This window comes from Cydia amplana, chromosome Z, assembly GCF_948474715.1.
Source record: "Cydia amplana chromosome Z, ilCydAmpl1.1, whole genome shotgun sequence".
In the NCBI taxonomy this organism is placed as follows: Eukaryota; Metazoa; Arthropoda; class Insecta; order Lepidoptera; family Tortricidae; genus Cydia; species Cydia amplana.
Genome location: NC_086096.1, coordinates 27,666,511 through 27,683,671, shown reverse-complemented (window position 1 = coordinate 27,683,671; position 17,161 = coordinate 27,666,511). Strand labels below are relative to the sequence as shown.

The following is a 17,161-nucleotide window of genomic DNA, read 5'->3' as shown; positions in this document are numbered from 1 at the left end:
AATTTAAAGTAATAAAAATATCTTCCATGTTGTACATTATTAACTAGAGTCACACACAACACATCGTTTTCGCTATATGGACATATATGCGGCGACTGCAACTCGTGCACTGATCAATAGCCAGTGTTGCCAGATCTACTGATTAAGCAGTAAATCTATCTGATTTTAAAAATATCTACTGATCTACTGCTTTTTACTGGTGAGCTACTGATTTTTCGAAAACGAGGGGTAAAATTTATAAAACCATCATAAGACCTGTCGTCATGTATGGATGGAGTGTTGGGCTCTAAAGGTGACGGATGAGAAGAGATTGCATGTAGCGGAAATGAGAATGTTAAGATGGATGTGTGGTGTGACAAGAATGGATAGGATATAAGGAATGGTATATAAGAGGAAGCCTGAAAGTTGCACCCATAGTAGAAAAAGTAAAAGCGAATCGCCTAGCGTGGTATGGGTATGTGATGCGGAGGGATGAAAGTCATGTGACGAGAAAGGTATTACCATGGTATTACGAATGAATGTGGAGAGAATTAACGGGAGAGGAAAACCGAGGAAAAGATGGATGGACTGAGTCATGTGACGAGAAAGGTATTACGAATGAATGTGGAGGGAATTAACGGGAGAGGAAAACCGAGGAAAAGGTGGCTGGACTGTGTGAGAGATGATATGAAACGAACGCAAGTGAATGATGAAATGACGATGACGGGCGAGAGAGAGGTATGGAAGAAAAAAACATGCTGCGCCGACCCCAAATGAATGGGATAAGGGCAAGCGAATGATGAGTAGAAAAAAAACTTGTGCTCATTTATTAATTATAATAACAGAAGTAAGAGACAGAATGATACTCTTCATTTTACTGTTACTGACAATTTGATTTGCCAGCTATACTCAATTACTCAATCACGCCCAGTTTGTCAGCAGAAAAAGGAAAAATAAAACAAATTTTCTATGGGAGGTTGGTGTCTGAGGGTCTACCGCAAATCACGTTCGACGTGTTACCTCCCTGTCACACTTACGTACGAATTTACAAGTGCGACAGAGAGGCAACACGTCGAACGTGGTTCGCGGTAGGCCGTCAGGTCAGAGCATTTTTTTTTTCAATTTTACCTATTGCAGACATCACTTTTTAAATCTACTGCTTTTTTCCCCTATCTACTGCTAAAACGATTTTTTTTCTACTGAATATTGCAGATTTCATCTGGCAACACTGTCAATAGCCGCCAATAGCGACTAAAAATTCAAGTGAGTGAAACCGTTGTCGTATAAACAATGTAAAACATGGAAGATATTACGATTAGTTTAAATTATCCCGCAGTCTAAATTGCCCCCCTGCATCTTATATATAAAGGAAGTGAATTTGTATAACGTCACTTGTTGCGTTTCTGTTAAAAATAAATTAGTTTGGCGTTTCATAAAAAGTAAGATTACTCTTAAGGAAACTATAGAGAGTAGAGTATGACGAAAAAAATATGCAGTCGTACAATACCAAATATTTTAAAATACTACTGTGGATGAAACAACAAAACCAAATAAATCACTTTTTATCTGAAAGATAATAATTTACCATGTTATTATATTAAAAATCGATTTATCAATATTGTTTACAAACTGTCAAACATCACGATAGCAGCAGTGTGGCCAGATTCCCGAAAGTGGGGTGATTGATTTCCTCCTAATTAATGATAAATCATATCGATATTACTTTAATAATTTCATATATTTTACCATTTTTTCGAACAAGAAGGTGCTTGAAATATGTTGATTACATATTTATCAACAACGATTGAAATTGCATCAGTCATACTTAAAGCAGGCTTGTCAATAACGTAAAGTCTATTTTTTTATTCGGTAGACTAAAATGACATTTCATAGTATGAAATGACATTTTATGTTCATACTATGAAATGTCATTTCAGTCTACCGAATAAAAAAATAGATTTTAGACTACCTACACTAATTGTAACTATCGCGATTAATAGTTTCGGTTAGTCTAAAGTCTGGCGACTACCGAATGCATTACATGGGATTAATATTCTTTTTGTTTGTTTTGTATTTATGCGTTGTATTCCATATATAATTATTAAATCACAGACAGTGCTGCAATTTACATAATACTTTTAAAATTGATGAGTTGATGACATTGACCCTACGAGTAGGTATATAATATAGTATTTAAAGCAATGTTGACATCTTTGTAATACCTAGTACGAGTATGCATACATAATTGAGTAGGTAGTTGATTTATAATGAACACACGTTCCGCTCACCCTACTGTGACATTGGCTGTACATTAATTAATTCAAGATTTCATTAATTTAAGACGTTATGAATATAACTCATTTACATGTATTTATTATAATGCAGTTATAATAAGAGTATAGAGAAATAAGTAAACTTATTAACTGACTAACGACAAAGCGATGTACAGAAACCTTAACGTAGCTTTCTAACAATAGTGCAATATCTATTAACCATCCAGTTTACAAAAGTAGCATCCAGGTTACAAAAATATATGCTCTGTAGGTTTATTCTTGTACCTGTAGAGAGTGATCAGTATTCCAACAAACCTCTGTGGACCCTCTCATTAATTATTTATGTATTTTTGTGAATATTGAACATTCAAAAGATTTTGGTAGTAACTACTGAGAACTATATACTCGTATTTATCTCGCCTAGCTTTGCCCAATGATAACGACTGCTAAAAAATAATCCCATTTTATCCCAGTAGTTAGTACTAATTCACTTTGGTGACTCCCTAGTGGTAATAAAAGAAAAAAATACATTTAATAACTTAATGGTAATAGTTGGGAATAACCAAATGTTACCACAGGGCGGACACGCCATACATCAAAATTGATTTGCGTTTATATGTGTGCGCGGCACGTCTGTACACGCGTCATTGAGTATCTGACGGAATCCTGACATGCTCTCAGTAGAGCGACTTACGCACACATTCGTGTCGCGGCCTGTCGCGGGCGAGGTAATCCGAGTCGGGGCGGGGCGGTGCGTGTCCGTTCTGTATGATAATACTATTACTTATTCTGTGATGTTACTCACTCAGTTATAAGCTACGCCGTGGCTCTATCGTGCTACGGCGCGACTACGCCGTGGACGCAGTTCGTAGCCGGTTACTGTCCATGTGTGACCCGACGGGCCCAGTTTCACAATTCAAGTAGTTTTTAATAAGAATCTAATTGAGTTGGAACTACAATACTTTACCGCTTTTTATTGATATTCAGTGTATTAGTATTGTAGTACTTAATATACATGAGTCTGACGGTGGACTCCTTACAAAAGGATTGTATCCAATACATAAATATTTAATGGAAATAAATTAAAACTCAAAAATGTGTGTAAGTTTAAATAACTATGATTTATTTATACAAAAAAAATATTTAAACTTTTATCTTAATTTCTGAATATACCTACATAGTTTTATAATACGAGTATTTAAGTACTAATTTTTGTAAAAGTAGATAAGTATTTTTGAACAGATTTTTAAGAATTTTACAATTAAACATTGAAGTCTACTTATTTAATTATTACAAATCAGTTTTCAGGAGTATAATCGATAACAACAGCAACAAGGAGTGGCATTCAACCTATAAAAACTATTTGCATAATGTATGGACGAGTGATGTTTAAATAAGTTTTTGGCAAAAATTTCATTTATGTTACACGCGTTTATCGCTGACTGTACTTTTCTTACGACAGACAACTAATACTCATCGAGACAATTCTATTAGTCCCTAACACAATTAGGTTCCGTTGTTTCATCACAGAGTTCCTATGTCCACCTCCTGTCTCCATCACCAGATCAGCTCGATGGTACCATAATATTGCATTGTCACCCGACTTAAGGTCCGAAATAAGGACTTTTAACTTTTCGAAGTTTTGTCAACACAGTGTCTCAAAATGATTTACCTAGTGGTAAAGAAATGAGTTTCACTAAAAGATCAGTGGTTATAAGTGAAGCTTACCGTCATGGTAAATAAAACTCTAATTTATTTCTATCGGGCCCTGAAAAACCAGGAGTCGTACTCGTATTCCAAGCATTCTCTCGATCTACCTTGTAATACTGTAAGCTCAATAAGACTTGTGATGTGGGTACTACATGATATATATCATATATATTTGATACATACACTCAAAACATCCATAGGTAATTCAGGAACAAGTATTCACGATAAACAGACAAATAAATGCCTTCTAGAATTTGAACCCGGGTTCCCCATTTAATATAAGGTGTATAAAAGTGAGATCTAAGCATGGACCCTTTTTAGCCTGGCCGATACAAGGATTCAAGCTCCTACCCTACAGGATGGAGCAATAGCATTAAATAAATAGCATTCGCCAAAACTTTATTATACCTTTATATGATGATAGATGAAATAACCTTGTAAAGTAAAGTGATACTTACAGATAAAGCCAACTAAATAATTAAAAAATGCCCGATTTTTTTTTACATGAATCGACTACTGAAATAGAAGCAGCCTTATCAGGATAGGATTATATGTTTGGGGTCAGACTTTAGTTCCTCTTTAAACTTGCTCAGTCCGTCTTCTTGGAAATGAAAGCAAGGAGCAGACGACTGTTTCCAAACTGTTCTAACAACCCTGCTGTGGCCAGAATATGGTTAAAACTGACATATATACGTGAATGACGAAATGTACCCATTCATGTGTCGGGGGAAGGAACTGTATTAATACACAAGACGCAAAATTAAAGTGTGGTATAATGTAATATTAAAGAATACTTACAGTTTACTTCTTATTAATTGAGAACAGGGACCATGGAGTCCATGGAGTGGTTGGCCCTAACTAAATACGAGTATGCTTCTATACAAACACCAGGCTGTGATAATTTTTTTCAAGGTCCCTTTTTCACTGAACGACACATTAAAAAAAATTGTACGCTTTTCTATCTTTATAATAGGATCTACAACAATAAACAATACATTTAATCGGTCTCCAGAGTGTGCACTTCGGATGTTATCTATATCGATGCCGATGTCGGTAAAAAGATATTCACCGGCGCGAGACGATATAAGTTTTTTTTTATGCAATTTCCTTTTAATAAAGGTTAGTAAAAGTTATGTTTTTAAAATCTGCATTAAATAGGCTTTATTGTGATATTTTTTTATGTAGAAAAACCAGGCAGTTTAATTTTGACAATAAATAAAAAACAAAAATTACACTTGAAAAATTAGATTTTTTGTTTTATTATTATTTTTTCATCAAATTACAATTTTTTATACCAGAAATGAATTCTACGTTATTGATTTATCCGAAATTGATACCAAATATGACCTATTAGCTAAACGGGGCCTGTTAGAATTTTTAGAATGAAGCCGGGCGGGGCATTACTTGACCCCCCCCCCCCCTCTCGGACTCCAGTGGGGGGTTCCATCGGGCTACCGATCTTAATCGGCTTTTTTGATCTATGGAACAACTGTGCCAAGTTTCATGCTTTAATCAAGCAAAAAAAGGTCATTTCACTTAACACCCTCACTATTCAGCTCAATCGGAAACCGGGAAGTGGATCAAATTTAACTTGCAAGATTCCATTACAATTTAGTTACATACAGGTCGAGTTCCTATGGCCACCTCCTGTCTCCATCATCAGATCAGGTCGATGGTACCATAATATTGCATTGTCACCCGACTTACATGTGTATGCAAAATTTCAGCTCAATCGGAAACCGGGAAGTGGATCAAATTTAACTTGCAAGATTCCATTACATGTTAGTTACATACAGGTCGACCTAATAAAAGCGTGTTAACTAATAAAAGCGTGTTAAAAATAACATGAAATATACATCAATTATGTTGTAGGTTTAAATTATGATGGTTCCCTTTCCCTCTATCTTTTAAAATTACCTACTTATACAAAACTATGCGATTCAAGTGAAGAGTTTTAAAACAATACAGTATGCAACTACTCAGGTTTTTCTTGATCAATGTTGAACACGCTAAATTGATTTGAAACAAGGGAACGCTTTTCCCGGCAACGGCGTGAAGTAATTTAATCGATTCCTTTTAGTCGGATACATGTGTAGAGACGTGTAGGGTTGATTGATCGAGAGCGCGAGATCGCGAGCCGAGCACAAACGAGCCACGCCACCCCGAAATGCATGCTCCGTGTCGAAAGTGCTCCACTCGAGACGAGAGACCTGATCAATCTGATCACGGCTGTCCCGTCAAATCGTGCCAGCTTACCCACTAGTTAATATTTTTTCTCAAAAATGGACGGCAAAGTCGACGTTGCCGGTTAACAAATTGGTGCCGATGTTGCGAAGTGCGTAGTTTATGGTCAGTCAAAAAATTAAAAAGTTAAAAATATTGCAGTCTCGATTTCGGGCCTGCAATGTTGCATACAAATTCCATTATTTAACGAGTTCCAATACCATATAAAATGAAGGCTTAGGTCCAATTAAACAGCCAAACAGATGATCAGCACTTATTATTAAAATGTTGGTACCGCGACTATTTAGGTGTCTCAAATAGGTTGGCGTATTTTCAGCAGAAAACTACACTTCTTTTTTTTAAAGGCGGCAGCAAATATTTTCAATGGTTTTACTTTTTTCTGAGATAATTAGACCGTTGCTCCGGTAAATAATTTCTATTTCTTGCACCATTTTTGAGAAAAGCACTATATATGACTCGGCTGGAAGGCTACTTGCTGGCTTCGGATTCAATTAAACGGATCCTCAGCCAGCAAGTAGCTACTTCCGAACCTCGACAATAATGTACTATTAACGAAACCACTAATTTGAATTTAATACTTATACCCGATATGTGTGCAATTAATGCCAGTGCTTACCTTAAAGTGGCTTATTAACAGCGATTTAAAAGCGATCTCTTCAACCGAAATCAATGTCGACTAACCAAGCGAAGTGCGGACCTAAGTCTGCAAATGCTTTTGAAAAAATCGACGTCGGAAACCAAAATTATATTACTTTGTCGCAACGGATTTTTAAACCATTTGATCCTGCTGAATCCGAACTTGCCCGGCACCCTCGCAAGAACCTTACCGGAAGTGAGATATTCAAGATAGCGATCAATATTACCCTACATGGCCACTAAAATGAGTCCCTTGTATGGAGACTCATTATTATTATATGTTGCAATGACACGTGTTTTCTGAAAGTTTTGACTACGTATCTGCTAGGATTCAAAGACTTATACTTATACAGTCCTTTAAAGGTAGCATGAATCGGCGTCAAAACGCATTGAAATGCGAAATCCCCGTAGAAGTTAAGGCCTCATTATTCAATGTACATACATACATGACATGATGAGTGTCATCGCACTCATCTGTTACGCAATTTGTTCTTTTTCTTTGGATTATATGTAATAAATTCTGTACATGAGGCGAGTATCAAATTTCTGCGCCTAGAGTTAGACCAAGAAAAGTCTGCAGCGATTTTGATAGCCCACGCAGTGCAAGTGTTATTTACATGTCATAAGTTCATAGAAGTTTGACGTTTAAAATGACACTTGCACTGCGTGGGCTATCAAAATCGCTGCAGACTTTTCTCGGTCTGACTCTAATCAAATTCATTGACTTTCTAAATGCTATTCAAATCCTAAACTGGTTATGTAGAGTGTAGATTATGTAGGAAACAATAGTTTGGATCTGGGTCTCTTTAGTTATCTGACACACTTGCCTGTCGTCTTCAAAGCTCAGAGATAATGTAATAATCTGTTTGTGAGACGCTATTGTGTGTCGAGTAATATAATCAATTACGCAAGTTAATATCAGGAAACTGGTGGCAACTGGCAAGCTAAGTCACTAATCACTATAAGCCAAAGATGTAATTTTTCACTTGAACATTAAAATACTTCGGTTCATATTTTGTCTATTGTACTATTTCGATTTCTGTTTTTCTTGTAGGTATAGGTACCGTTTTTAAAGTTATCTTCTATTCTTTCTACTCACGTATTCGCAATATTGCGAATTGACATAGCTGAACAAATTAATGTAATGATATTATAATATAAATAAATGTGAATCAAAATCCATTCGTAGTAATGATACCTATTATAAATGTCAAAGTAACACTATTTTTAGAGAACTGAGGCAACTCCCCAAATCTTATAGGCGATTTTTGTATCACTAAAGTGCCATTTGGTGAAGTGGAACTGCGTTATCCGGTGTTAATGTAATAAATAAATAAATAAATAAAATACAAAAATATAGTAGTTTATGTGACTGCTACATAATGAGAGGCATTAAAATACGAGTGTGGGTTTAAGAAACGAACGTTAGTGAGTTTCTTAATAGGATCACACGAGTGTTTTAATGCCTAATTATGTACAGTTACATACACTACTATATCTAAACACATACTTAAAACTAATTAAAAGATAAACTGTACGTCAAATGGTGGTGAATGAAAACTTTTTTCACGCATGTCACGCATCTATAGCTTTTTTTAATTCCTAGACAAAATAATGAAGTCCCTATATTCTCATGTCACTCGAGATCAAATATCGTGCGGTTAATATTAAAAAAAACTGGCCAAGTGCGAGTCGGACTCGCGCACGGAGGGTTCCGCACCATCAACAAAAAATAGAGCAAAACAAGCAAAAAAGGCAAGCAACAAAACGGTCACCCATCCAAGTACTGACCCCTCCCGACGTTACTTAACTTTGGTCAAAAATCACGTTTGTTGTATGGGAGCCCCACTTAAATCTTTATTTTATTCTGTTTTTATTATTTGTTGTTATAGCGGCAACAGAAATACATCATCTGTGAAAATTTCAACTGTCTAGCTATCACGGTTCGTGAGATACAACCTGGTGACAGACGGACGGACGGACGGACGGACAGCGGAGTCTTAATAATAGGGTCCCGTTTTTACCCTTTGGGTACGGAACCCTAAAAACATACTAAATTGACGATTCGTATCGATAACTGTTTTATGGATACTAGAATAGAGACCCACTTGAGTTTTGACTGCTGTTCCAAATTTAAACTCATAACGATACAAAAAAATTATAACGTTATAACATTACAGTACAGATTTTCCTACTACCACAGATAAGAAAGTTCTCATTGTAAAATTGGTTGTAATAAAGCTGGTCATTTCCTACGGTTTCTGAACGCATTATAGAGCACTAATGACATGTGTGTAGATAATAGTATTTTGTGCAACCGTTGTTTAAGAGAGGTCAAAAAAGGCGAGTGGCGTGAGTAACAATTTGAGGCGAAGCCGAAAATTGTTATTAAAGACGCCACGAGTATTTTTTGACTCAAACAACTTTGCATACAATACTTTTTCTACGACCAAGCACCTACTTTGAAATAAAATTGTAAATTTAACAAATAATTTTAATTCAAGAAGTAGCAAAAATGGAGGGTACGGGCGGGAATACAATGAATGAAAGAAATTAAAAAAAAAACATGTCTATGGTTTACTTATTTGTCAGAGATGACATTTAAAATAAGGTTGACAACACTGTATTTCATTCAATATTTTTAGAGGTCATTACACCAAGTATCGTAAAATCGCCATAAAGATACTGCGTGTAAGCACAATTTTTTTTTTTGGGAATAGACTAAAGACTTGTCTTGGCAACTATAATACGCGGATTAGACTCTCGCGCGAGCCACGAGACGAGCCGCGAGCCGCGCCACGAGACGCGAGTCCACCGCTTACACTCGCGTTCGGCTTGTCATTCGGTTATAAATTATAAACCTTATGCCGTGCCGTTAGTGTTTAAATTATATTAGCTCGACGAGCTTGCGAGCCACGAGACGAGCCGCGAGCCCACCGCTTACACTCGCGTCTCGTGGCGCGGCTCACGGCTCGTCTCGTGGCTCGCGCGAGAGTCTAATCCGCCTATAAGGTAGGGTTTTAAAGGTGTGCGCACGACCCTTTAAATGACAAATAAAAAGTAGAAAAAAGTACAAAACAGTTCATCAACCATTAAAATGATACAAAACTTATTACTATTAGGTACTTACCTATCGTAGTGAGCGCCAACGTGCACCAATAATAACTTTGAAGATATTGTTTCACCACATCCGCCGTCTCAGTGTCATGATACACCCAGTTTTTACTCCCGAATCCATTGTTTTTATATATTATATGGTACAAGCACCCGTTCCAATGAAATATCACTAGTAAGTAATGTATTAAACTGGTCGATCTAAATAAATTTGGATAATTCGTATGTCTTTCGGTGCGGTCCATGAAAGCCCAGAACCGATAGATCTTGACTAGGCGAAAAGAGCGCAAGATGGAGTTGAAGCCGATGGAGAGGTAGAGGAAGTCGAGCGGCAGCAAGCAGAGGCAGTCGATGTAGAAGGTGGTGGAGTTCATGTAGTGCGCGCGCAGCTTGGCGGCGTCCGTCTGCAGCACGCCGTCCTCCAGGTAGCCGGTGCGGAAGTGGAACAGGATGTCGGCCAGGTACAGGAAGTCGGAGAAATAGTCGAGGCAAAACCACACCACCAACGTTTCCCCTGCAACAACCAAACACCGGCACATTGTTATGTATTTATACTCGCTTTAACGTACTTTCACGTTCTTTAGCTTCTGGTTTCTAGAACAACATTTTTCGGTAAGTATTTATTATGATACTATTTTCCACTTTTTTATCATAATAAAGAAATAACATGTTTGACGATTACCTACAATGTACGAGGTAATTAAAGGTTTTTAAAGCCGAACCAACTTCGTTCGGGATTCTTCTTTTTTAATCTGACTTGTTACTTTAGGTCATTTTGAGACGATAGGTACTACCAACCAATTTATAGAAGAAAAAAAACAACGGATTGCACTTCGGGAGTGCCGACAGAAGTGAAAACTCAATGACTAGTCCAAAATGTCTGCAGCACTATGTATAATTGACCCATCCTCCTTTCTATTGAAAAACTATAGTTCCGAAATTGCTGGCCAGTGAGCTTAAATTTGTAGCGTTAATTGTTTAAAATTCGAATAGAAATTGTAAAGTTACCTGGTAGACCTCGCATCTAAATATATTTGCTCATGATATTTTGAGTTTTATTCACCAGTACTAGAGTTCAGTTTTATTAGCGATTTCATCAAGATGTAGCTTTATTGAATTATATTTGAGTGATATAAAGTTAGAATGTAAATGTGAGATCCTCGTATTTCAGCCCGTACAAGATTAGAACCTTTTTCATGTAATGTCATTGAGTTTTTCTTTATTGATTTAAATGCCATCTAAATGAGTGACCATCTAAACCTTATGGTCACGTGATCGCCTTACGCTGTCTCGAGTTTATCATTTTTTCCCCACCTCAAGTGCCCAGTGCCGCTAAAGAAGTTTTCACTTCAAAAACATGGAAAAATATGGTTCAAATAATAAAAAATATAATAATGATCGAATTAGAGTTAAGGGGCATGGCACACTGCGTCCGATCCGCACGTGCGACTAGAACGTCGCTATAATACGCGCATAGCGTTGTCTCGCTCAAACTTCGGAGCGACGTGCGAATCGGACGCAGTATGCCATGCCTCTAACCCGTAGCGTCGCGATCGTGGCATTGCCTATCAATAGTGCAGTGTGTTCCCGTCTCAAGCCGTTTTCGACAACCTTAGTAAATTTTCTCCTAAAACCAAGGAATTTCAGCACAGCGGGTGTCGCATCATTAAATAGTTACGCGTCGTTGCTCAGCTTGGGTGTATTTTGTTTAGCATAAACATGTAGATATATTTACATACTTATAGCTACAGCTTCAGGATATTTACGTATACGTACTCGTACAGAAGTAAATAAGACTCCAGCACGGTTACCACGAGTTGGCATTTGCCATTTACGTTAGCGACAGAGTGAACTCGATCGCATTCCCTCTCTATCGCACCAATACATCAGTGCGAGCGAGATGGACTGCGATAGAGCTTACGGAGTCGCTAACGTAAACGCGTGGTACGGCTACAGGAACAAACGACATTTACCTGCTATTCAGGAGGAGGGTAATGTTTTTATTCGAGCGTATGTAACGATGTATATATGTTTATGTATGTATGGCACAAGCAGGTATGATGGCACTTTAAATCTACCTAGGCAATTATCATTTAATGTCGTAACATGGACTGGCGCCGTTCTTGACCCTAAGTACCAGTATATTTGTTACTCGACCCTCAGAATAATCAGATGCGATGCCTAGTTTAATGAACACCTGAAATTGAAATAGGTATTGAGGTACTAACTAACTGCGTAACTGAGGCGGTTCGTGACAAGTTATTGTGGTTGACTACGGTGAAGTTGAAGGTGTGCGATTGTTTTGTGTTATGATTACTAATCATAACAGCAGGCATTTCAGTATCGATAATTGGGTAGTCACACCGTTTAACAACGAAGGGCAACAACCACAAACTTAGTATCGAATTTACTAAAATCATCAATTTTAATATTAATAAGAGTTTATATGGACACTTCAAAAGCGTTCGCATGTAGTCGTATAAAGGTCACGGTGGGAAGGATCATTATCTATTTAAACATATCAGTTAGAAGCAGTAGTTAAGCCAGCGAATATTTAAATAGATATTTATTACGATACAAGTGCGGATAAGAGGAAATTCGAAACGAGTGGCGATAAATTAAAACACGACCGAAGGGAGTGTTTTAAATCGACACGAGTTGCGAATTACCTATTCGCACGCCTATCGTACAACGTTTTACACACATATACCACTTTAAATATTTGACATAGCAACGAAAAGTGCTTATTTACGTACTAGTGCGGGAAAGTAACACCAGTACTGTAATAGTTATTTTCGCACTTGTATCGAAAATAACTATTTCATTAAGTGATAATAACCATTTAGTAATTGTAGTTAAGACGTGAACCACGGCCCCTGTTTTGTTGTGTTTTGCTAATGTGATTCAATTCCTGCAACAGATTATACCAGCTGTCACATGTGTCACGTTCACGATTTTTAGATGTATGTATGTATGTTAAAATTCGTTGTGAACATTAGTGTCATAATAATCAATAGCAATATATCGACATATTAACCTCCCTTGACATAGTTGCAAATTAACTCTAGTATTATTATAGCTCCTTAGGCCAATTGCGCGTTCCAGGGTTAGCGACTAAACCCGAGTTAACCGTTTATACAGGGTTAAAATGTAATATTAACTCCGAGTTCAAACGGTTAACTCAGAGTTAGTTGGCTAACCCTGACATGTGCATGACCCTTAAAGACATTCCTTTTTCTAGTTCAAAATCACACTGTGTACCTAAGTATCTAATTTGATACAACTAAAAATGTATATTTACCGTTGATCTCCTGGAAGGCGAACCTGTAGACGATAACCCAAAGATTGTAGAGAAAGGCGAGCGACACGACCATCGACCAGTAGTAGCACAGCCGGCCCGCGGGGTCGAACACGAAGGACCAGTGCGGGCCCGTGCGCAGCCGCCCGCTCGTGTACGTGGAGCGCCGGCGCAGACCGGCTCTGCTGCCACTGCACACATCGATATATATCACACATTAGCTCAAATAACATTTATCATTTTATTTCATCGCCTGTGACTAAGGGCTCATTTGGACGATGCGAGAACTCGCCTGCGAGTTTCATTACATTGATCGGTCGACTGAATTGATGTAACATCAATGGTCCGCATCAATGTAACTAAATCGTATACGAGTTCGCGCGCCGTCTAAATGAGGCATTAGTCCGCAAAAGTCGTTAAACTCTTAATGCCACTTTCACCCCCTTACGCCCCTTATGCCCCGTTCACATCTTTTCCAGTAGCATTCCAATCTAGTGATCGAAACCAGTGCTGGACTGGGTCATATCGTTTCCATTAATTCCATTCATTTTCATCATCCAGTGAAATTATGGAGACTAGTAATAAAAACAACAATACGTGTTCACTATTTAACGTTTAATCCAGCACTGGATTGGTTATCTACACTATTCCAGTAGCATTGGATCGAATAAAAAAGTAAACCATCAATCCAGTCACTGGACTAAGCTGGAATATTCACTGAAATAAGTATGTTCCAGTGCCGGTTTACATTATTCCAGTAACATTCCGGAGCTGGATTCGATCACTGGATTGGAATGCTACTGGAAATACTGGAATAGATGTGAACGGGACATTAGGGGTTGAATTGAAAAGTAATCCTTTCTAAGTGGAACTCTAAACAGTTGAAGGATGTATGTTTCAAAGGATGTAGCAGGATAGCTTTGAAAAATTGCCCCCAGAGCTTTTGCTTCGAAACAATAACCAAACGACGACTTTTAAGAGGAGTTCCAATAATATTTGAGCAAAATTGGGGATTCGTCCGTCTCATAGATTTGGAGGAAAAAATAATATCGTTTTGTGGTTTATTGGGTATTGTGGACCCAGGGGGTCGGAGGGGGTTGAAATGTTGTGCAGTGTATTATCCTCTTAAAAGGCATCGTCTGGTTATATGTAGTTTCGAACCAAAAGCTCTGGGGGCATTTTTTCATAGGCTATCCTGCTATACACCCTTTCTAACTCCTACCTTAGTGGGATTAGTTTATACATTTACAATGTACTATTAAAGTGTAATTATGTTTGAGTATAAAATAAGTAATGAAATGCAAAAACCAGAAACCATCCTAGTCGGGCGCGGTATTTTTTTAAGGACTGAGCGGAGTGAGCGGCCGCCACCGCATATGAGTAAACTGTTTGATAACACTCCTTGGAACCTAATTGATCGTGCATTGTGCGGTTCCGAAGAAATGTCTGCCGTCCGTTTTCAGAAATGACTGTCGAATAAACCGCTTACCAAGAGTTTTAAGTACTCGTAGAGGGGTTCTTCATGTAAAGCGTGTGCACATTTTAGAAGGGTCGTCAACGCACGTGTGACGAAGATACCCCTGGAGTTGCAAGCGTTTTGCTTTGCCGAATGCTATGTGTATATATGCCTGTCGAATAATCCGCCTACCGAGAGTTTCAGTATAAGGTTCTTCAAGTAAACTTTACTTAGTAAAGTATAATATTTTTAACCTTTTAACCGCCAGCAATTTTTGATCGAGCGTGCTCGGTCGTCACCGACAGTAATTGTACAGTAATGTTGGCATAGTTACGGGAGTTATAAATGTGCTGTAAAACCCAAATCAGATCTTTGTCTTATTTATCAGACTGTGGCGAAATGAGCTGGATATGTAATGTCTTATATATCAGACTCTGGCGGTTAACAGGTTAAAGAGTCAGCAACGCATGTGTGACAATGGCACCCCCCGGAGTTCCAAGCGCCAATAACCTAACTCCTTACCCCCAGACGCGCCATGCAATTTGCCACAAATATTAAAATTCTAAATTCAACCTACAGCAAAAAAAATGAATTCTACATTAACCTATAGCGGGAGAAACTTTTTGGCAGGTATTCTAAAAAATTAACTACACAAGAGAGCAAAAATCGAATCACCATTGCAATTTTCACAATAACTTGTTTACCGTAAATGGTATTAAAGCCAGATGCATGGCGGATGGCGCTAAAAGCTGACAGCATCAAGCGAATTAACAGCAAGCGTTTTATTTTTACAGCCGTCGGCTACTATTTGTGAATTCGTTTCCAAGCTTGTTTCAGAGGATGATGCGTATAAATTAGATTTCTGTAAAAACGTCATTTTAATATAATTGTTATACTTCTATCGTGTCATGTGTCACTCTCATCTCATGCCCCTTAGATAGTAACGTGGTTCTTAAATTAATCTGAAAAGAAAATTAAAACAGGTAACGAAAGAGAAATATCTTTCTTCCTTTATAAATAACCTACCTACCTACCCATTCCGCGTCATGGAGCTCGCTAGGAACCTTCGTGTGAGCGCAGATAAATGTTCAACCACAAACACGCCTAACGTGATCCAAAAACCTCTTAAGTCAAACCCCTCCATTAATCAAAAGCTCCTTAACTCGAATTAATTCACGTCTGCCTTGAGTTTCTACTTTCGTAAATTCATCAGTAGTATGTTCCGCTGCCATCCATGAGCTTACCTTGCGTACTTTGTAAACCGATATTTGCATTAGCTGATTGTTTACCTCCGATTTGAGAGGGTTTAAGGATGTAACTCTCACGCGGGAATAATTGAATATTAACTCAACACCTGAGGGCCTGCCGCAAGGTTATCGAGGGACGTGTATCCAATTAATCTGTCGAAGCCTTAACAGCTACATGCGGTCTTAGCTATACAGTTGTAATTGAATAGCTGAATAGATATCCTAACATTGCTTCGATAATACGAGGCGTGCTTAAAAATTCACAGTTATAATTCAAACGGAGGCCTACACAAATTTTAAAAACCTGTACTTGAATTATCAGGTGGACAGGTGGCATGCGTAAACGCATTTCCCCGACGTTCAAAAAAAAAAGGTGGACTTTATTGACGGATAAAATGTTACCAGTATCAATAAAAAAAGCAGTCACGTGTTTATGTATATAAAACTACATAAGTACTTATAGTAAAGCGCAAATCGAAATTTAATAACACATTTATGTTGAGTATGAGGGACGTGGGGTTAAGTGAATTTTAACACCTTTTATGCTTGAAAGTGTTAGCACACCCTGTGAGCCTCGTTCTGGGGATTCGTATACTGCTTAAAAATGTAAAGACAATGTTCTTCTTGACAGGTTTATAATTAATATTAGTTTTACAAAGCTGGTTTCTCATCTAGCGGTAATTCTTGACAAGGTGTCAGGCAAAAGCTAAGAGTCACAGATAACATATATCGCTCAAAGTATGGTTTTGGCGGGGTTTCAATAACTGTCATTAGAACTAATATTACAAGCACCTTATATTGGTTCACTGTATGGCCATATTGTTTTATTAAACCGTTACCTTGATAAGCTTGGAATAATACTTTATAATATAAAAGTATCACAGAATATAAAAATGCTAATAAAAGAGTGACGTGACATAAATCCATAGCATCAGTGGATGCGATCGTACGCGCATTGTTTATCAAATAATGTGAGTGAAAATGTTTTCTCAAAATCCTCGCATCAAAAAAAAGCTAACTATCTCGTCGTATTACAGGACTAAACACAAACTGGCTAATAAAATTATTCACGCGTGGATAATAAAAGATCTCAGCAGCGACGCCAACCAGGCGATTCCCGCGTTCACGCCGAGCTGAGCGCCTAGGGTGCCCGCCATGCCCCGTGTTCACGCCGAGCTGAGCGCCTAGGGTGCCCGCCATACCC

General features: G+C 37.9%; 1 protein-coding gene across 6 annotated transcripts in view; it reads right to left on the bottom strand.

Annotated features, from left to right (window-relative positions):
• LOC134661415 (cyclic nucleotide-gated cation channel alpha-3) overlaps positions 1-17,161 on the bottom strand; it is a 110,612-nt gene that overhangs the window by 25,742 nt on the left and 67,709 nt on the right. For all 6 annotated transcript variants that reach the window (XM_063517490.1, XM_063517494.1, XM_063517491.1 and 3 more), the window contains exons 6-7: positions 13,258-13,445; positions 9,973-10,470 (exon numbers count right to left, since the gene is read on the bottom strand). In XM_063517490.1, coding sequence (XP_063373560.1) covers positions 9,973-10,470; positions 13,258-13,445 — 686 coding nt within the window. The remainder of the gene's footprint in view (positions 1-9,972; positions 10,471-13,257; positions 13,446-17,161) is intronic.